This window comes from Anastrepha ludens, chromosome 5 (genome assembly GCF_028408465.1).
Source record: "Anastrepha ludens isolate Willacy chromosome 5, idAnaLude1.1, whole genome shotgun sequence".
Lineage (NCBI taxonomy): Eukaryota > Metazoa > Arthropoda > Insecta > Diptera > Tephritidae > Anastrepha > Anastrepha ludens.
Window position 1 is genome coordinate 51,853,919 of NC_071501.1, and position 23,295 is coordinate 51,877,213.

The 23,295-nt window shown below is 35.9% G+C and overlaps 1 protein-coding gene across 4 annotated transcripts; it reads right to left on the bottom strand.

The window, feature by feature from the left end:
* Window positions 1-909: 909 nt before the first annotated feature.
* Window positions 910-15,300, bottom strand: LOC128863702 (ras suppressor protein 1). Of its 4 annotated transcripts, none has more exons than XM_054102982.1 (4): window positions 15,152-15,300; window positions 9,970-10,272; window positions 1,300-1,921; window positions 910-1,237 (listed from the first exon to the last, which is right to left on the bottom strand). In XM_054102982.1, the coding sequence occupies exons 2-4, from the start codon at window positions 10,106-10,108 to the stop codon at window positions 1,150-1,152; spliced, it is 849 nt and encodes a 282-aa protein (XP_053958957.1). In that variant the 5' UTR covers window positions 10,109-10,272; window positions 15,152-15,300; the 3' UTR covers window positions 910-1,149. The 4 variants fall into 4 exon arrangements, with proteins under 4 accessions (XP_053958957.1, XP_053958958.1, XP_053958960.1 ...); XM_054102983.1 differs by having other exon boundaries at window positions 15,141-15,300; XM_054102985.1 differs by having other exon boundaries at window positions 15,131-15,300.
* Between the last annotated feature and the right edge of the window lie 7,995 nt (window positions 15,301-23,295).

A 23,295-nucleotide genomic window follows, 5' to 3' on the forward strand; every position in this document is an offset into this window, starting at 1 on the left:
TCCACCAAATGGCTGCAGAGATGGTTTCTGCAGTAGCAAGCTAGCAGGAATTACTTGCTGAGCATTTTACTATGCTCCTTAACCGGGAGCATAGTAGCCTCGTTGTGGTGATGTTGTAGGGTAGACATCAGGAGGCATACCGTGGCTGTACTGGTAGTATGACAGTACTGATGGTATCAGTATTCCGACAGATTTGAAGCTTTCTTCACTATATCTCCACTACACAGTTCAATGCAAATGAGAACGGAACAACGACGCGCTCAAACTTTCTTTCTGATCTGATTTTCAAGCAAACAACAAGTGAGTATTTTTTCTCCAGAGAAAACCACGTTTTTAAAATTGTTTTCTGATAAAAACAACCATTTGAGTAAATATTTAGAATATTTTGCATCTATTTGATAGGAAACAAAGATTTACTGAAATATTTAAAATTTTTCACGCAAAATTGTTTCAAAATATTATTTGTTAGTGCAAAGGGAACAGTGGTAAATTTACGTGAGTATATACACAAGTTTTTTCTTAATTGCCAAAAAGATAACGAGATATGAAAATTATTTCAAACAAAGAAATAAAATCAATGTTGATCAACACTTATTCAATAGTGACGTCATATTGTGGTTACAAAAGAAGAAAATTAAAGTGATTTTTTTAGCGACATCGCGTCAACTACTAACTGTAAAACGGACAAATTGTATTTATCACATGCTCTTCAAAGTAATGCGTTCCGAGAAAAAAACAGTATAACGGTAAATTTGCGTGAGTATATATTATATATTACATGCGCGAGAATTTTTATAAAAACACACAGTGTTTTTCGGCTTAATTTAATTAATTAATCTAGGTTTTTTTAAAGACGACCAGCGGAACGGGCGGGTGTTCGCTAGTTTTGTTATATATAAAAAAAACTTCAATTTGATTTGATTTTCAAAATAATTTAACATTTACTTAAGATTAGTAGTACAAAATTATAAATGTGTGTATGCATATCAAACTTGATACGAAGGGGAAAATACAATTACAGAACATTTATGGTTAATACAATTACAAAAAGAGGCATTCATTTTGTTGCGTTTTGTTTATCGCGTAAAGGCACACCGGCTTGGCAAATTCGAAAATCACCTAACGACCTCGATGCTTGGCTGAGTCAATTCATGCGCGTATACGCGACGCTTTCTTGCTCTTATCAGCCTTTGGTGGCGGTGGTCCGCGGTCACTTTTTATATGGCGATTATAGAGGCTGAAAAAAAGGAGGGGAAAAAGATCATTAAAATTGTAAACCCAACAACAAAGGCAACTCACATTTTGTACGTTTCCGTTTTTATATATTCGATGACGTGACTAATGCCCAACAAATATTGCTCTTGTATTGGCACCACCCATGGATTCTCCTCCATCTTCATCACCGACTTGCTGCCCAGTAGGTCTAGATTACCGACTTCTGGTGGCAACACTTGCAGTCGATTGTTTTGTATATGAAGTTCGCGTAGACGAGTCAATTCGCCAATTTCACGCGGCAAATCGAGCAAATCGTTATCACGCAAACCGAGTATTTGCAAATTCTTCAAATTTCTCAACTCCTTGGGAATATGCTCGAAATCATTGTCACCCAAATAAAGAGCCCGCAATGTTTCAATCATAAAGAAATTACCGGGTAACGCATTCTCATTGAGGTTGTTATAGGAGAGGTCGAGTACCTCGAGTACGGGAAATGCACCAAAGCCGCGTGGCAGGCTGTCCAGGCGATTCAGCGAAACATTCAGGATACGCAATTTAGGCATTGATGACAGCGAAACTGGCAGTTCACGTAAGCCATTGTTGGATAAATTCAATATTTCCAAGTTTAGTAAATTAGCTATGCCTGGACTGATCATGGTTATCTTGTTGTGACTCAAAGTGAGTCGCGTGATGTAGGACATGCTGACTAAAGGCAAAGAAAACAAAATAGAAAGATATGTGGTAAATGTCGGTAGAAAACTTTGCTTTAGAGTTTAAGAGAAATGTTAGAAAAGTTATTATTTTTATATATTACTACTATCAGGCAAATAAATCGAAAAATAAATGAGGATTTTATATCGGATGTTGTTTTTTATCTGCATGAGAACTATCGATATCGATGACTATGGCTTGATAGCTGAGAATAGAAAACTGTGTTGTCCCTTCTGTACAGTAAAGTTTGGCAGGGCATCATGAATCGTTTAACGCCAGAACAGCGCTTCCAAATTGTGGAAATCTACTTTGAACAAAATAAATCCCATCGCGAGGTCATAGGGCACTGGCGGCAGCATCAATCCGTGTTCTATTCTAATAAAAAATTAATTATTAATTAATTATTCTTATCCTAATAAAAATGGAACGATACAGGCTTAAACAACGCATTGAAATTATGAAAATTCAGTATAAAAATGGTGAAAATTTGACAGAGACGGTTCGTAAAACTCGAACATTTTTGGGTCATCGTTAAGCATCTTGTCGGATTACAATACAGAAATTGATGAAAAAATTCGAGCTGCTGGGACAAGTTAGAAATGTGAAAAAAGAAAGTTGAACTCGTGCAGAGTAGCCAAGTGCTTTGTGAAAGAACCAAACAGGAAAACAGCGACCTTTCTCCTAAAACTCAGCAGGAAGGACCTGAGAGTACTGGTGGGTGTAATCACAGGGCACAACGTCTATGGTCAGCATATGGCTACCATGGGCGTTGTGGACAGCCCGATATGCCTATCGTGTCTTGAGAATGAAGCTGTCCTGCATTTTCCAGAATCAGACTTAGGATATTGGGTTGCGATATACTGAGTATGGACAAAGTTTATACTCTTCCTTTTCCGGATCTCTTAAAATTCATCAATGAATCCAAGAGATTTGTAGAAGAGTGACCTCAAAGTAATTTATCCGTCTTACCACCCACTTTTTATCTTTCCTATCTCTATTCTTTCCACTGATATCTATCCGGGTGTAGTACAATGGTCTACTGACTAAGTGCTTGGACTTGTCCAGCCCCCCACAATTTAATCTAATCTAATCTAAAACAGCCGAAAATATTGCGAAAAGCCGAAAGTGTCGAAGGAAACCCCGGTTTGTCCATTCCTCGTCTCTTTTGAGTTAGGTATTTCACAAACGTCATTACACCGTATTTTGCATAAAGATTTGGGTCTTAAGCCTTATAAAGTCTAGTTAACACAAGAACTCAGGCCGGCCGATCATCAACAACGTCGTGTCTTTGCTGATTGGGTTGTTGAAGTGCATGAAAATTATCCGAAATTCCATCGAAAAATCATCTTGAGTGATGAGACCCATTTCCACCTCGGTGGCTTCGGCAACAAGCAAAATTGTCGGATCTGGGGCTAAGAAAATCCAAGAGTTATTGTTTGGATGACTGTTTGGTGCGGTTTATGGTCCGGCGGAGGTCATTGGACCTTACTTTTTCGAAAATGAAGCTGGAGCAAGAGTATCGAGAGATGGTTAACGATTTTTTATGGCCGGAATTGGATGGTATTCATCTGGACACCGTTCATTTTCAACAAGACGGTGCTACGTGTCATACAAGCAACGAAACCATTCTTTGAATATCAAAATAACCCCTCCTATTTAGAAACCCTTATTATCATTTTCAGCTCCCAAGCTCTTAAAAAACATCCGATAATAAACTACTAGTAGTATAAAATGTTATACAATATTTTCCTCCGCAATTTTATACTTCTGGTCCTTATATTTAGATCCGACTGTACCACGCGTCGCGAGGTATATCTTATTCATGAAATGACTCTTTTTTCCAAATAATTGTACGAAATTTTCCCTAAATTCTAGCGAGTAATTGTTTCACCCAACACGTTGTACAAAGTTATTCTCATTTTCGTGGTCTTGAACATTTCGCAAAATGCAGAAATCAAATGAAATTTGTTCAATAATTGATGAAATTTAATTTTCGTATTACTTATTATTAATTTATTTTTTTTTTTTATTTGTTATTATTTTTTTTATTTTTCAAATTTCAAACAATTTTTTTTTTAATATTTTTTTATTTAAAATAAAATTTTATAAGTTAATTTTTTTTCTGATGATATTTTAAATTCTGAAAACATTTTAATTTTCATGCAACCGTCGCACCAACATGAAAATCGGTTGTACAACCATACTATACATGAAACAACGTTTTATCCAACATGCCCATGTTGAGACATCGGTTGGAGCGTACTCTACATAACTACTACTGCTACTCCACTTGTAGTAATAGCAGTTAATTTTAATGCCAGCATCAAACAAAAACATCTTATCGAGCCGAAATAAATGAAAGAGAAAAGAAATTTCCACTGGCTCTCAAACTATGTATATATACGCACACTGCTAATCCATACGTACATATTTAATTCACAAATGTCAACAGAGAGTTGATTCCTCCACCGACTGCACTCATCTACTAACGCATACGTACACATGTTTATGAACTCATGCCGCTCTCTTTATTTTTCTCTTAATATTTGGCATTATAAAGGGTTTTCCAATAACAGGTGTTGTTTTGATATTCAAAGAAAAATGCTACTTTTTTATATAAATGATCGGATGTTTATTTCATTATAATTTATTTCATTATGCCGTTAACAGTGGAAAATAAGAATGATAGCAACAAGATTGCGCCCATCAGAGAGTGCGTGATGTCGCATTGGCCGAGTTGTGCAGTGTTGCCAATCATCTGCTCTTCGCCATAAATTTAGTCCTTTTTTATAGGTACTTATATCAAAATGTGACAATTTTTAAGTTGATGTTACTTTCTTATTTTTAATTTAAAGCTACTGAAACCATAATTTGAAGAAAATAAACCTTATTATTAAACGAAAGAATGTTAAAAAAGGTCACTGTGAGAAGATTTTAGTGTTAATGAAAATTTGTGTTGTTCTTATATCAGGACAGTCCATAAGTTCGTGCTTTTTTTAAAGGTGGTTTTAAAATTAATAAAAAAAATGTTTAAGGTATTTATTAATCAATAATATATTTTCCTTCATTATTTACAATGTCTTCCCAACGTTTAGGCAAATTTTGAACTCCCTGCTCAAAACACTTTTCGTCCTTGGAGCCAAAATACGCTTCGATATCCCTTTTTATAGCTTCTTTTGAGGAGTAGTTCTTGTTACTCATATGGGATTGAAGTCCACGGAAATGGTGATAATCACAAGGTGCAACATCCGGAGAGTATGGTGAATGCGGCATTAGCTCCCATCCGAGCTCGTTCAGCTTGCCTAATGTTTGCCTTGCGGTATGCGGTCTTGCGTTGTCGTGGTGAAACAAAACTTTGCGTCTATTCACTAAATGTTATCGTCTGGTTTAGTTCCAGAAGTTCATAATAAACAATACCGGCCATATCCCACCAAATATACAGGAGAATCTTCTTGGGGCCATCTCTGGGTGTCGGTTCTGGTGTTTCATCTTTATCTAACCATTGGCGTTTGCGAAAAGGATTATTGTAAAGGATCCATTTTTCATCACCAGTAACGATATGGTTGAAAAAACTTTCATTTTCAAGCCGTTGCAGCAGCTGAGAACACATATTCACTCTCTGCTGAAGGTTGGCGACGGAAAGTCTATGCGGAACTAATTTTCCCAGCTTTGAAATCTTTCCCAACTGAACCAGGTGCCTGTGAAGTGTTTAACCTCTGAGCTATCATATCGACTGTCAAATGTGGATCAGCTTCCACGAGTTCGAGCAAAGCGTCGGAGTTAAAGACTTCAGAACGTTCAGCGCGCGGGGCAACCTCCACGTCGCAGTTACCACTTCGGAATTTTGAAAACCACTTTTGCGCGCTCCTTACACTCACGGTATGAACAGTGTTTATTTCTGTTGCTGCATTTTTACCACTTTTATAAAAAAAATACAAAATATGCCGGGGAAATCCCCATTTGTTCTCCCGCCCCTTTTAAAAAAAGGGGTATAAGGGGGGGTAGAGGGGTGTATCCCCATCTTAAAACTGAAAACAGAACCTACCGGAGGCTTATAGTTTTTAAGTTATTTGAGTTTAAAAATTGTAAAATTGACCAAGAATCCTCCTATTTTGGTTACTACAACCAGCCGAAGTGCTGCCAGACATCGTATAAATAAACAATTTTAGAAGATAATAAATGACTAGAAATACAAAATTTTACAAATTATTTCTATATTATATACGTCTATTCATATATATATATATATATATATAGGTATATTTATGGATATATGTATATATTTATATATATTACATATATATATTAATGCTTGATTTTCAGTAAAGTATGTTTGATTGTATGCATTTTGAATATAATATATGATATATATATTTTTAATTCCAAATTTTCACTATATTATGAATATATGATATATATATATACATATATATATTAAAAAAAAAAGAAAAAAAAAGCGCCGCTGGCGAAAATTTGGAATAAAAAATCGCGCGATTTTTAATTCCAAATTTTCCCTATGTTAATATAATATAATATATAATATAAACAATTTTAGAAGATAATAAATGACTAGAAATACAAAATTTTACAAATTATTTCTATATTATATACGTCTATTCATATATATATATATATATATATAGGTATATTTATGGATATATGTATATATTTATATATATTACATATATATATTAATGCTTGATTTTCAGTAAAGTATGTTTGATTGTATGCATTTTGAATATAATATATGATATATATATTTTTAATTCCAAATTTTCACTATATTATGAATATATGATATATATATATACATATATATATTAAAAAAAAAAGAAAAAAAAAGCGCCGCTGGCGAAAATTTGGAATAAAAAATCGCGCGATTTTTAATTCCAAATTTTCCCTATGTTATGAATATATGATATATATATATACATATATATATTTAAAAAAAAAAAGAAAAAAAAGCGCCGCAGGCGAAAATTTGGAATAAAAAATCGCGCGATTTTTAATTCCAAATTTTCCCCTATATTATGAATATATGATATATATATATACATATATATATTTAAAAAAAAAGAAAAAAAAGCGCCGCAGGCGAAAATTTGGAATAAAAAATCGCGCGATTTTTAATTCCAAATTTTCACTATATTATACATATATATATTTAAAAAAAAAGAAAAAAAAACGCCGCAGGCGAAAATTTGGAATAAAAAATCGCGCGATTTTTAATTCCAAATTGTCCCTATATTATGAATATATTATATATATTCTTTTTTATATATTAAATATCTATATAATATATAAAAAAGAATAATTAAAACATTTTGCGTAAAACTTTTTTCTTCGTAGGCGGCCTTCGGCCGCACTGCAAAAAAAATCACCCTTAATAGTCAAACACCGTCTCCGCTGCACATCGGAGTTTTACGTGAAGCGGAACTGTATTTCGAAAATCATATCGATATTGTATTTATTGTTTTTATGAACTCAATATATACACTTTAGAGGTTGTAAACCCCCATTCCTTCATTATTCTAACAGAAAAGAGTGTGTGGAAATTATGTTCCTATGTTGCTTCGTTTTCAATGGCATTCTATTATTTTTTTTATTTTTTGCTTCTGGCAGCACTCCATTCAGCCATGCTTTTCAGTTATTGTAAATTTAGCTGGCATATTTGGAGTTAGCAACTTAAAAATGCAATATAAATGGTTAATTTGTGGTATAAATAAATAAAAAGAGTTAAAAACGTATGTGTATGTTAATATAGTTTCAATATTTATTAAAATAAATGTGATAAATGCACTTATTCTATCAAAATTTGGTGAAGATAAAAGACAAACTTTATCAACAAATAACTTAAAAACTATTATTAACAGAATAGTGTTGGTGCTAGTTTTAGTAAAATAAGCACGAAGTGAACATCTCCTGTGAATTTCATTGAAAAATTCGTAATATTTCTCTCAAAAGAAGTGATGGGAGAACACATGGGGTCGGAGCCAATATGCCTCTTATACGCGTTCGAAGATTCCATTTTATTTTTTAACAACACGTGCTTCTATCCGCGATTAAAATCACTTGTTGAATGCACAATATATCAAAGAAAATATGAATAGTTCCGTTATATTCCGCGAATAATTGGTTGTATGCAAAAATCGTACAAAAGTGAAATTATGGGTAAAATACGCACGAGCTTAAGGACTGAACTGATATTTGATATTTTGAACGTGTAAAATTTAATTTTGACGTGATAACGTCTTATAATTCGATTTAGCCGGCTGCATGCACGAAAAAATGCGTAGTAATATTGCACAATCGTCGTTACCTTGCTCATGCGTCGTTACCTTGCTTGAACTGCAAGCGAGAGCGCGGAACGACCCACAAAGAGCACAATCGGCCCCCACACTCGGCAACGTTCGACATCTGGCTCTCTCCTACTTGAGTGAGCATATACAGGGTGGGCCATATAGCGTTTGCTTTTTGAACCACCTATTTTTTTAAGAATGGTAACCCAAATGACATGTCAAATGTGTTCATAATTTACTTAAGTTTGACATTTATGAAATGCGACGCTATACGCTTGAACAAAATTGAGAAATATTGAAAACCTATTTCCAAAGTGGTGAGTCTTCTTCTTTTCTGATTTTCAAATCGGTGGCTACGTCAATAAGCAAAATTGTCAAATTTGGGGCTCAGAAAATCCACACGTTACTGTAGAGAAGCAAATGCATCCACAACGAGTCACTGTTTGGTGTGGCGGCATCATCGGGCCATTTTTTTTTTTTTCGAAAATGAGCGAGAAGCCGCGGTTACAGTAAATGGCAAGCGTTACCGTGACATGCTCAACGAGTTGTTTTCAAAAATTGAAGAGGATGACATGGACGACATTTGGTTTCAACAGGACGGTGCAACTTGTCACACTGCCAAAGTTACACTCGAACTTTTGGCTACCGTTTTTGAATTCCGATATCGATTGGCCGCCTCGGAGCTGTGATTTAAGCCCGTTGGACTATTTTTGTGGGGAGGCGTTAAGGACAAATGCTATGCAAACCATCCAGAGACGATTGATGTTTTAAAACACGAAATCGAAGTTGCCATTCATGAAATTGGAACCCAAACAATCGAAAATGTGCTTAAAAATTGGGTTGATCGAATGGCCTACTGTAAAGCCAGTCGTGGCATTATTTTTCATTCATAAATGACAATGTTTAATCTTCAAAATAAAAAAAAGTTTGTGAAAATATTGATTAGTTTTTTTTTTTATAGCCGATTCAAAAAGCAAATTTTACATGGTCCACCCTATAGTTTTTAAAACCATGAATTAAATTTAAAGTCCATGAAAATGCATATGTATGTTTCGTTTAATTATAAATATCTTCTAGTTTTGTTTACTATTTACATAAGATAATCAACGTGAACATTGCATTCTTTTTGGACTAAAAATATCAACTCTGAGTTTATTCTATAAAAAGCAACAAGTAACAACCCTTCGCGCAGGTATAGAAATTCGATGTGTACTTAAATATGAGGAAGATACATTTGTTTTCTATGACAGATTACAGACCGAATTTATACATTTCATTGCCATCCCCTAATTTTTTAGTGAAATATGATTTTTGTTAATTAAAAGTTACTTTGCCATAAACGAATTTTCACATTTATTTGGTTCAACGCTTTTATTGAATGGAGACGCCTAACGTTTTGAACAGCTGCTACGATGACCTCATATGCATTAATACACACTCAGAACATTATGTCCAGAATAATATTCACATTCTTCTTTTGTTGCTTTGTGATTAATGAACTTATTAATATTAGCTTTAAACTATTTTTTTACCAAACTTTATGCACAAAAATTACTATTTTCATAGTTTTGCTGTTTGCTTTTGCTTAAGCACTTTAATGTGGGCAGCATAGTTTGAGAGCCAATGTTCATCGTTTGCTAAGCATATTTTCTTTCGTAATAGCACACAGATGGTGGTTTGTTTTGTATTAGTAATTTCTTTACACTTTCTATATTTTATTTATACGCTTCGGTTTTTAACTTACACAATCCCGGTAACTCCTCGAAGGAGCTAATGCCCTTGTCAACCAAATCGAGTTCACGGTTTTGCGTTTCACGCGCTTCATCTAACACTTTCTTTGCCTTCGACATTTTGGCATTGACTGGTAAGCATGATTGACTCATTTTTGCTTTCGGTAGGGGTTCTAAATTACTTTTGAGAACGATTTGCTGGGAGAATTGTTTAATTGAATTTTTCTCTCTTTAATTTGAGTTAATATTTTGCTTTGGTTTTTCGTGTGTTAATTTTTGAAATTTCTCTTTTATTTCTGAAATTCGATCTTTTATTTCTGAAATTCGATAAATATTTTATTTCTATTTAATTATAAGACCGTTTTAATTAGAGTACGTGCTTTTGGTATACATACATACATACATACATACTCATATGCATATTTATCAATTATCTAAATAATAACAAAACAATAATTAATGAAAAAGTATTTCTGTAAAAAGTATGTAATGGCCACAGCGAATGGATCAGTTTGGTTCTTATTTTGTATGCAATAAATTTTCTATTAAATTCACATTTGTTAAATATATTATATGTACATACAACGTGGCGCAAAATTAATCACTGTATCGGAAGCTTTATAATTTTTGAAAATGGCGTCGCGTGTCTATAATTTTGTTTCACACTTGTGAACTAGACAGCTGTTGTATACAAACAGACAAGCAAAGGAGTCCAATCAGTAAAGAGTCCAATTCAAAGGGCGAGCAGCGTAAAACATCCGTTATATGAATTTTGAAGTTCATAAGCAATCTTTTTAGTGCATGTTCGTTATTATGAAAAATACAGACGTTGGCCACATTACCCGAATAGCCCACAAAACCCGTTTTATTCTATATTTCCGGAGCATTGCGAGTTACAAAGGTTGTTCATGAATCACTCCCGAACATCTCCATCAAATCTCATTAAATAAATTATTATATGATTTATTATGATTTTTTAGCTATTATCTTTCTAAGCAGTTGGTTTAAACAGCTGACGCACGTTTCGTGTTTTGTTTCACTATCTAACATTTTCAGTTAGGTCTATAATTTAACTATGAATCGTCTTACAAACGAACAACGCTTGCAAATCATTGAATTTTATTATAAAAATACGTGTTCTGTTAAGAAAGTTTAAGTTGGCCGAAGATCCACTTTTTGACGTGATAACGTCTTATAATTCGATGTGTCGTTACCTTGCTCATTAGTGTTACCTTGCTCATTTGTCGTTACCTTGCTCATTGTCGTTACCTTGAATGAACTGCAAGCGAAAGCGCGGAACGAACGACAAAGCAAACAAAGCAAACGAACGGCAACGTTCGACATCTTGCTCTCTCCTATTTAAGTGAGCGTATATATGTATGTATATGCGCATATGTACATATATAAATTCACGTATTAGTATTTGCATATGCCTTCTTATTGATTATTATTAATTTGATTTACTTGAAGAATTTAAAATAAAACCAAGCTTGTTAATAATACCTGTTGTTTTAATGTTATTATACATATATATATATACAATATACATATACAATTTCGCTCAATTTTCAAAAAGAACAAATCTATATGTAAAGATGCATACAAGTCATATGGACATATCAAATATACGAATCTATGTATTCCGTACGCAAGCAAATGTAAGCTAATGTGCTTGAACTGCAAGCGAGAGCGCGGAACGAACGACAAAGAGCACAATCGGCCCCCGCGTTCGGCAACGTTCGACATCTGGCTCTGTCCTACTAGAGTGAGCATATATATGTATGTATATGCGCATTTGTATATAAATTCACATACTTGTATTTGCATATGCCTTCTTCCTGTGTGCATGGTAATGAACCATTTCTCTGTTGCGAATAGGACGATGATAGAAAAAGTAGGAAATGAAAGGGAGTGTTTCGAGTGTAAAGTGTCTTGAAAAAGGTAAATCGATGAAGGTGCCTCTTAGTGTTGTTGACTTATTAACGTCTGATGCACAATCGAAATTGAAGATATCTTTCAGGAATTTGATAAATGTTTCGTCATTTTTCACGTTTGTGTAAATGTAACTTGACCTATTCCATTGCAATTACATTTACCTCCTGCTCTATATCCATACAAAATTTCTATCAAACAAATAAAATTAAAATTTTGTTTTGAAAATTGCAACCATTCCATCAATATTTTCTTATGACGTTGTCACGTTAAACTATCGTCAGTAAACCGACTTTACAGACAACCTCTTTGTTTTTATCGAAAAATTGTGTTCAGCGACGAAGCTGATTTTTGGATCAATGGGTACGTAAATAAGCAGAATTGTCGATTTTAGAGTGAAGATCAGCCAGAAGAAAGGTCACAGTTTGGTGCGCTTTATGGGCTGGAGGTATCATCGGACCGTACTTCTTCAAAGATGCTGCAAATCGTAACGTAACTGTGAATGGTGAGCGCTACCATGAAATGATATCCAACTTTTTTTTGCCCAAAATGCAAACTTGCATGCTCGACTTGTGGTTTCAGCAAGACGGTGTCACATGCCACACAGCACGCGCAACAATGGACTTGTTGAGAGGCGAGTTCAGTGAACATTTTATTTCACCTTCGATACCTGTTAATTGGCCACCCAGATCGTGCGATATAACGGCTTTAGATTATTTTTTGTGGGCCTATGTTAAAGCACATGTCTATTCAGACAAGCCTGCTTCAATTAACGCATTAGAAGCCAACATTAAAGCATTTATATGTGAGATACCGGCCGAAACATTGGAAAGAGTATGCCAAAATTGGACTAAGCGGATGGACTATTTGAAGCGCAGTCGCGTTCAACATTTGCATGAAATAATCTTCAAACATTAAATTACATGGACTGTACTATTGATTTAAATAAAAATTTCATGCATTTTTCTGAATTTTACGTGTGTTTTTTTGAAAAACTTTTCTATAGCTCTTAAAAAATCACCTTTTATAGTACTTTGCCGAAAACTTTCCGTGCGGCGTTATACTACGCATGACCCTATTTTGAAAAACAATAAAGCCATTTTTATTATTATTTTACCGTGATTTCATTATTGGGCGCAAAATATAAAAGGCAACCGGCGTAATACAACGAGTAAATTTTGATAAATGGGCGTAGTCTCATGTAAGTGTGAGTATTTCGATAACAACTTAGCAAAACTCACCCAAATAAGGTGCACGGTTTGCTCCGAACCTCATTGAGATGCTACTTATGACCATACACACATATTATGGGCAACGGACAAAAACCACATCCACTTTTGTGTTATGCTAGGACTAAATATCCGTCCGTCCATCTCATGTTACAAGCTAACTGATCAATGAAGAGGAGTTTTTTTCATTTGCGTTTTTTTTACAGATCGCGCGCGAGTTGTGGCAAACTGTCATCGTGGATTTGTTGAACAGCGTTTGGCATTTCATCATGGAAAGACTCACACCGCAACAACGTCTACAAATTGTTCAACTGTATTATGAAAATCAGCGTTCTGTGACAAATGTTTTTCGTGCGCTTAGACCGCATTATGGTCAACATAATCGGCCTGCCTTAAACACTATTCGACATACCATCAACAAATTTGAATCCGAATACTCATTGGTGGATAATTCTCGACCGAATAGACCACGTCCAGCAAGAAGCATTGAGAATATAGCGGCAGTAGCAGAGAGTGTACGTGAAAACCGCGATGAATCGATTCGGCACCGTTCTCAGCAACTTGGACTGTCGTATGGAACAACTTGGTCAATTTTACGGAAGGATCTTCATTTAAAAGCATACAAAATACAGCTCGTACAAGAACTAAAGCCAAATGACCTTCCTGCACGTCACCGTTTTGCTGATTGGGCTCTTGAAAAGATTGAAGAAGATCCGCTGTTTTCGAGCAAAATTTTGTTCAGCGATGAGGCGCATTTCTGGCTCAATGGTTACGTCAATAAGCAAAATTGCCGTATTTGGGATGAAGAGCAACCAGAACAGGTTCAAGAGCTACCTTTACACCCAGAGAAAACAACGGTCTGGTGTGGTTTATGGGCTGGTGGAATCATCGGTCCATATTTTTTCAAAAATGATGATGGCCGCAACGTAACTGTGAATGGTGCTCGCTACCGTACCATGATATCGGACTTTTTGCTACCTGAAATTGAATCTAATGATCTCTACGACATTTGGTTTCAACAAGACGGAGCCACTTGCCATACAGCTCGTGAAACAATGACTTTATTGAGAAGTCATTTCGGAGAGCAGCTGATTTCACGTTTAGGACCTGTGAGTTGGCCACCAAGATCTTGTGATATCACACCTTTGGACTTTTTTCTTTGGGGATTCGTGAAGTCCAAGGTCTATGCTGATAAACCAGCTACGATTGAAGCTCTGGAAGCCAACATTACGCGTGTTATTCACGACATACCAGTCGAAATGCTCGAACGAGTGATTGAAAATTGGACCTTCAGAATGGACCACCTTAAGCGTAGTTGCGGCCAACATTTGAATGAAGTCATATTCAAAAAGTAAATGTCAAAGAATGTCCTTTCAAATGATAAATAAAGGTTTTGAACATAATTTACATTTTTGTTTTTTTTTTAACTATTGAAAAAAGCACCTCATGATTGATCACCCGTTATAACTCTAATTTTTGATGAGTTTGTTTGATACCAAAAAGTAATAGCCAACCCGAGTTAAATGTGCACGGATAAGGGTATACATATAAAGTTAATTTCAGACCGAATGTAGGCGTCCTTACTTGTTCAGAATAGCGAATATGTCTAAGAACTTTTGAGATTCTGAGTTGGCAAAGCTGCCAAGAACAAACAATTCAAAAGTACAACAGAACTTACTTCACAATAATACATTTAAAATGTAGGCGAACATCTGGATAATATTTCTGAATAAAACTTATTTCTTTGTTAGTAAATAAAAAAAAAATATGTTTCATGTCAATTTAATTATTAGCAAATCTCAATTGGGTTGTGTGCATGTATATATGTACCAATTAATCATATATATGTATGTATGAATGTATGTTTGTATGTATGTATGTATAGTTGAGCCAAGCCAACATAGGAAATATTACGGCAAAGAAACCACAAATTGACTTTGAACTAATTTCAGTTATGATTTTCACAGGTAGTTGCTCCAATTTGTTTTTCCTATTTTATTTATGCTTTCCTCACACCCACACACTTTCAACACACATTTGATTTCAGTTTTTTATGCGCACGAATTTTCACAACCTTTCCTCAGCCATCCACTCCGATCGATAAATCAACGCATACTACACGTTTGGCTGTCTTGTTCAATTTCTGTAATTTATCGCAAAAAATAGCTGCGACAGCTAAATCCACGTCTCAGCGGGTCGATCGCCCAGTGCGTCACACCAACACCCACCTCCGCGACAGTAGCAGCAGCTACATTGGGTTGGATTCTTGCTATTATGTAGAGACACCTTTCCTTTTGCTCTGCTCAGTTCTGTTTTGCTGCTACATATGCTGCTCAGCCTTCTAAACTGGCTAGTTGCAAGTCACTCGCACATTTGTTGTTGCTGCTGCAGCATTTCATTGGCAGATGATGAATGTGTATGCGCGCATATGTTTTGTTTTAATTTTCTTCATTATCTACTTAAAATACAGGCAAAACTTGTTTGACCACATTTTTAGTGCAAATCCTCATACTAAGTGCTGTTTGGAAGCCACTGTAGTGGCAAACGATACGTTTTACAATTGACCTAAGCTAAGATAAGAACCTATTGCAGTTGCAGAGCTGATGTACATAAATATAAATATTAAGGTGGTTAAGCGTATTAGTAGACAAAAATGTTTATCTCGACTTTGCCAAAACTTAGGGTGCGTGCATGTCAGAGATGCGATAAGCGATAAGAGCGTCGATAAGAGCAGCGACAAAAGCATAGCGTCGAGCTTTAGTTTTGTGTGGTGTATAAAACAGAGCTGCGATAAGAGCGTTAGTTGCATTTGCAATTTAAGTTTTGAAAAGTGAAGAGCTATAATATTTATAATAATGAGTGATTCAGAGGAAGAAAATATGTTGCTCTTGACGCCTATTGCTGCATATTATCATCTACATAATACTGTAAGGGAAAAACGTCAGTTTTCGGCGCATCCTATAAACCAAGCAATACTAGAATTCGGAGAATTTCACCATCTCTATAGTAGTTTGAGACAGGATCCAAAAAAGTTTTTCGAATATATGAGAATGACAAGCGATACATTCGATTATATTCTGTCTCAAATTTCGGATCGACTGCAGCATAATTGGCAAAAGTGCCACAACAGACCAATCTTGCAAGAGGAGCGATTGATGCTTACAATAAGGTACATACGTACGAATAATTTTATTGGAGAAAAATTAACATATTCATTGGTAAATAACAAAAAAAATTAAATATTTTAAACATTTAGAATATTGTGAATCTAAATCGGATATTCATTGTTTTGTGCATTGTCATCACATCTAGTGTTACATTCAACATAAATAGGTATTGATTTATTAACCAGTTCATGTGTCAGCTGCAATACTTTGACACAATTTATAGAAAATGAACCTGTTGTGGTGATTTGGATCTTTTTGATCCCAAATTGCAGGTTTTAAAAATACTGCACTTATAAAATACTGCACTTATGGACACAGTCCATCATCGATAATAGCGAAGAAATTACTAGCCTACAATTTCTACGCTCTTATCGATGATAGCGAGCGAAGAGTGAGTTAGCGCGCTGCTCCGACATGCACACTTCTATTAAAATACATGCATTAATTTTCTACGCTTCGCTCTTATCGACGCTCTTATCGCTTATCGCATCTCTGACATGCACGCACCCTTAGATTGATTTAAATAACTGTATTTGCATGATTTTATCAGAGAGATTTAAGACCAAAAGTAGTTAATTTTTATATTAAGCATAACACTGCAAGATTACTCATTTAAAGATAAAAAATAAAGAGCAGTAATATGCACATACAGTGGCTCAATAAAGAACTCGGACACCCAAGTGATAAGGGTTTAAATAAAAAAATATGTATTAAAAGGCAAATCTAATGCGTTTATGTGTCGCATTTATTTTCGTTCTTCAAGCGTATTTTTTAAAACTGTTGTACAAAAGCATAAACAAACTTCAACTCATTCGTACATAGAAACACAAACAACAAAAACTTAGCAAAATACATGACAAAAAAGAACACGGACATTTATATGAAGTTGAGTTAGGCAAATAATTAAAAAAAAATGAATATAATTAATATTTACTCGGCAAGCCTTTATTTATGCACACAGCATTCAGCCTTCTTGTCATGGATTCGAAAAGGTTTTTGCATGTTAAAGAATCTATTTTCCCCTCTCTTCTTTAATATAATCTTCTAGGTCTTTCTTATTCCTAATAACATGTTTCGTTAGTTGGTTTTGCAAATGAGCCCACAGATGTTCAATTACACTGATATCTGGAGATGGTGGAGATGTTTCAAGTACTTTAGGACAGTTGTACATAAGCCATAGACGGACATCAAGTGCCTTATGCTTGGAAACGTTGTCTTGATAGTACTGGAAATTGTCCTTGATTCCCAAATTTTTAGACCAACTTGGAACAAAATTTTCTTTCATAACTGTTAGGTATTATTTGTGGTCCATATTGCCGTTCCAGTACCAGCAGCGAACATAAAACCCCATACCATTATCGACCCACCCCCAAGTTTTTTTCCAGCAACTCTTCATTAGGTCTTCCCTACATATACGAGGTGTGTTCAAAAAGTATCGCGAAGTTTGTGCTTTTTCAAAAATTATTTTTTTATTCATTAATATCTATGTGGTCCCCTTCAAAGTAATCCCCATGAAATATTACGCACTTGTGCCAACGTTTTTTCCATCTTCGAAGCTCTTCAAAATTTAATTTATTTTATCTTGTTCAGCTCCTCCTTCGATGCCGTCTTTATCTCGTCAATCGTAGCGTAGCGCCGTCCTGAACTCTTCAGTTTCGGGAACAAGAAAAATGCACAGGGGGCCACATCTGAGGAATACGGTGCGTGAGCAGGGGCGATGTGTGAGCAGGGGCGATGTGTGAGCAGGGGCGCAATCGTGATGCAAGAGCCCATTTTTGTTCATCCACAAATCCGGGCGTTTCTGCCGAATTGCTTCGCGCAAATTGCAAATTGCGCATAACTTGCAGGTAATATTCCTTATTGACCGTTTTACCCTGTGGCAAGAACTCATGATGCACAACGCCCCTGCAATCGAAGAAAACGACCAAACATTCGACCGAACTGGGCGCGTTTTTTTCGGTCCTGGTTCGTGCGGCTGCTTCCATTGAGATGATTGAGCTTTGGTTTCCACGTCATAATCATAAACGCACGATTCGTCACCAGTTATAACCCTCTGGAGCAAATTTGGGTCGTCGCGGACAGGGTCCAACATCTCATTAGGAATGTTCATGCGATGCTGCTTTTGGTCGAAATTGAGCAGTGTGGGTACGAATTTTGCGGCGACTCGTCTCATGCCCAAATCATTGAAAAAAATCGAATGGCACGAGCCAATCGATATGTCTAGGTTCTTCTCTAACTCCTAACTTCTTTAACGGTGATTCGACGATTGACCAATATCATTTCTTCCACTTCATCAATTTTTTCGTCTGTTGTTGAAGTGCTCGGGCGTCCGACACGCTTTTCGTCGTTCACATCTTCTCAGCCTTCTGACAACATTTTGTACCACCGATAAGCGATGCTTTGGTCCAAAGTAGCTTGACACAGTCAACATTCGGAATGCATCCGCGCACTTAATTTCGTTTTTCACACAAAATTTGATAAAGGTTCTTTGATCCATCTTTTTGAATAGGTAAAAAATTGAAGACGAGCCGAAACACTTTGCTTACAAGTTGTCAACAACTACCTGAACATTCAAAATGGTCAAACTCGTCGGCATGAGTGAGAGACATGAGTACACACATATCACCACAAAAAAATCGAAATTCGAATTCATAGTCAACTTCCGGGTTGGGTACGTAATGCTGTATGATACAATATTCTGTTTACAAAATGCTGTATACAAAATTCTGTATTTCAAAATTCTGTAAAAAATATTCTGTATTGCCGAAATGCTGTATTGCCGAAATTCTGTATTGACGAAATTTTGTATTGACAAAATTCTGTATTGACGAAATGCTGTAAGTAAATGATAAGAAATTCAACAAATTGCATAAAAAAAAGTGCACACTTTTTTCTTCAGTTTCGATAGAATCCAACGTATTTTTGCGTAGAACTCTTTTTCGCGTGGGCGGCCTTCGGCCGCGCTTCAAAAAAATAACCCTCATCAGTCCGACTCCGGCTACGCACTCCACCGTATTTTTGCGTAGAACTCCTTTTCGCGTGGGCGGCCTTCGGCCGCGCCTCAAAAAAATAACCCTCATCAGTCCGACTCCGGCTACGCAATCCACCGTATTTTTGCGTAGAGCTCCTTTTCGCGTTGGCGGCCTTCGGCCGCGCTTCAAAAAAATAACCCTCATCAGTCCGACTCCGGCTACGCAATCCACCGTATTTTTGCGTAGAGCTCCTTTTTTCGTTGACTTTTGTCAACACAAAATTTTTTCAATACAGAATTTTGTTAATACAGAATTTCGTCAGTACAGAATTTCGTCAGTACAGAATTTCGTCAATACACAATTTTGTCAATACAGAATTTTTTTAAGACAGTACAGAATTTTGTCACTGCAGAATTTTGTTACGTTAATTTACAGTATTTCGTACGAAAAGAATTTTGATATACAGCATTTTGTAGGGATCCCTCAACTTCCATGTAAAATTGGATTAATTTATTGCATAGTATGACCTGAATAGTTTTCTAGAAGAAGAAAGAAATATCAAAATGAATTCTCGCCTGTCTATTTGTCAATGTCAAATGCAAAAGTCAGATTTGGGAAATTTGTTCATATCACAAAAATTAAGTTGACCTAAAATATTGATCTTACAAAAATCATTACCAAATCATAGAAATAGCGATGAAGAGATACTGAAGAATTGCGGGGACAACGCATCATCTATCGGGTCCAAAAGTAATATATCTCTTAACGGGCTTAACGACTTTGAACGCACAGCGCTCGCGAACGTTGAACATATTCTGACGCACCAATCCGGCTGATATTCGCAGGCTTCGGCATTTTTTGTATATTTTTAAACAATATAAACTTTTTATATACGTACAAAATAAAACAAAATCTGTTATATTTGGTTGCAATTTTGTGAAAAAAATCCGAGCGTCAAGTGGTTAAAGCCTATTTGTCCATGTTAGCTTTGCGTACCTTTAAGCGCTTAAGACGAGTACGCTCTCTCTTTATCTCACACAAAAGCTACTAGAGAACGGGTAAAATTGATAGTTGTGATCTGCTTGAACCGTGTGTGAAATTGCGATTACCATTTCTCGGCACTCTTAGAAAGTTAAATCCTCATTCCCCGTGTGCTTGATTTTTTTTTATTTATTTATTTATTTAAGTCTATGAATTACAATCCTTACAGATTATGATACAAAACTTGCTTAGATTAAGCTAACTAACTAACTATAATATAGAATTCAAAAGATTTAAAAGTGCTGTTCTTGAAAGCGAGAAATCAAGAAGAACATCATTATGAACCGCATTTAATTCCCGTAAAGCACGAGTAATGGGAGCATTGCTGGCATACGTAGTTTTAAAGTTTCCCCCATAATAAGGGTAGAAGTTCCTAAGAGATCGCTGGGGAACATTAAATCGAATCATTTCCAACAAGTAGGGACAATCAATTACTCCAGTAATAATATTATGAGTAAAAGACAGACACAGTATAGTCCTACGAATCTCTAAGGACTTGAGACTTATAAGCATGAGACGAGCAGAATATGATGGCATGGGATCAATAAAATTCAGGGACCGAAGGGCATATTTGAGAAATATTTTTTGCACACGTTCGATTCTATTAATAGCTTGCTGACTACAAGGTCTCCAAATAAAAGCAGCATATTCTAAATGTGATCTAACAAAAGATGTATACAGTAACTTAATGGTATAGGGATCAGATAACTTAGTGGCGTTCCGTCTGACGAAGCCCAACATCGAAAAAGATTTAGAAGTAATATAATTTATATGGTTATTAAAAGAGAATTTGTTATCGAAGATGACGCCAAGGTCCTTAAACTCACTAACACACTGCAGGACACATGCCGAGATCCTGTACTTAGTGCACAAAATATTAGATGTTTTAGAGTAAGATATTTGGAAGCACTTAGATAAATTCAGCGAAAGTCGTGAATTCTGGCACCAGAAGTAAAGCCTATTCATATCGGCTTGAAGTTTAATGGCATCCTCTTGCGTCTTGATCGCTGAGACGATCTTAAGGTCATCAGCATAAAGCAAAAATTTAGCAAATGCGAAACAACTTTTGATGTCATTAATAAATAACACAAATAAAAGCGGTCCCAAGATACTTCCTTGCGGAACACCTGAGATGGCAGCAAAGGAGGTAGATGAAATACCATCGATTGTTACAACACAGCGTCTATTGCTCAAATAAGAGTTTATCCATTGCAGAAATGTAGAATGAAAGCCAAGACTAGCTAATTTTTTTAACTAAGATTCTATGAGAAACTTTGTCGAAGGCTTTCGAAAAGTCGGTGTAAATACAGTCGACCTGGAAGCCAGCGGAGAAAGAATCAATGCAGTATTCACTAAAAACGGCCAGATTAGATACTGTAGATCTGTTAGCAATAAGCCCATGCTGTTTTTGCACAAAAAACCATCTTCTAGATGGACGCCACCCCACTACAAGGTAAGAAAATGAAAATATTTCAATTTTTAAAGTATGCAGTTCTCAGTGTGCTCAACATTCGCATCACGGCAGCACTTTTACTTTGGCTTACCGCACGAAAGTTACATGAAAATATTTTTGTTCAAATGGTTTCGGAAAAATACCAGTAAATCCTACAGCATAGTATTCAAAAGAAAAAACTTCTTTCCATGTAATATAACAATCAACTTTCAAACTCAAATCCATAAAATTCAAAACCAAAAACTATTATCCTTTCTCCGCATACATGCAAATAAAAGTAGGTGTGTGTGTATGTGTAATTCTGTAAAACATGTGGACATGCGACCGCAGCATAAAAACGCCCGAAAACGTTTTGATAGACGATTGAAAATTACACCAACCATCGCATCGATTGCACCGAATTTTCCTACTACAAAGCAGATGTTGCGCGTGTCATGCAAAGTATGTAACATGGAAGCGCAACCACGGCGAAAAGAATGCGCTGTGGGCAGGCAGAGGACAAGCGAAAAGCGAGAAAGAGAGCAGGAGAGGAAATAGTTGACAAAACTTTGCCACCTGTGACACCGCACGAACGAAATGTCCCACCTAACGCATTTGACTGCAGTAGGTGGAAAGTACAATGGCAGATAGGATGGAACAAGGATTATGGTTCCGGACAAGTGACGATGAAGTGGTGCGATGTCGTTGTGACTTTGTTGCGGTGTTTGTGGTGCTACCGACGCCATCAACCGCTACCACCCACCAACATAAATGCCAATACGAACAAGCTGCGATGCCATTTGGCTTGGTTCCGCTTTTTGGTTGGACTCAATTTTGCTTTGTTTTAGTGTTCTAAAGTGTTTTTTTTTTGTTTGTTATGAAGACAACACTACTTTACAAATTAGAAAAAAAAATATTTCGAGTTGTTTTTTCTTTGAATGAACAGTTGTTGAACGGATTTGGTGGTGGGGAATAGTATTAAATGTCTGCTAACTTTTATACATCTATTCGGTAGAAAGGACATTAATCGCGTAAAGCAGTTGATCTATGTTGCTCACTGGTAACCGGATGTCCGAGTATATTTTGTAATGGGTGTTTTTAGCTGCTTGAGATATATCGATTTCGATAACTATGATTTGACAGCTGAGAATGGCGAACTGTCTTTACAATTCTGTTCAGTAAAGGTTGGCAAGTCATCATGAATCGTTTAACGCCAGAACAGCGTTTCGAAATTGTGGAAATTTACTTTGAAGAAAAAAAAATAAATCTGTTCGCCAAGTTCATGCAGCACTGGCGGCATCATTGGTCCTTATTTCTATCAAATGAGAAAGAGGCTGCCGTTATGGTGAGTGGCAAGCGCTATTGGGACATGCTGACTGGATTTTTGTTTCTAAAAATTAATCACCTAAACATCGAAGACATTTGGTTTCCACAAGCCAACGCGTCTTACCATACAGCCTGATTTAGGATCGATTTATTGAGCTGATCGGATGGACCAAGGGACTCGTAGGCGGCGGACATATACCGGATATCATATTCAAGAAATAAATGCCATGAAATTATCTAC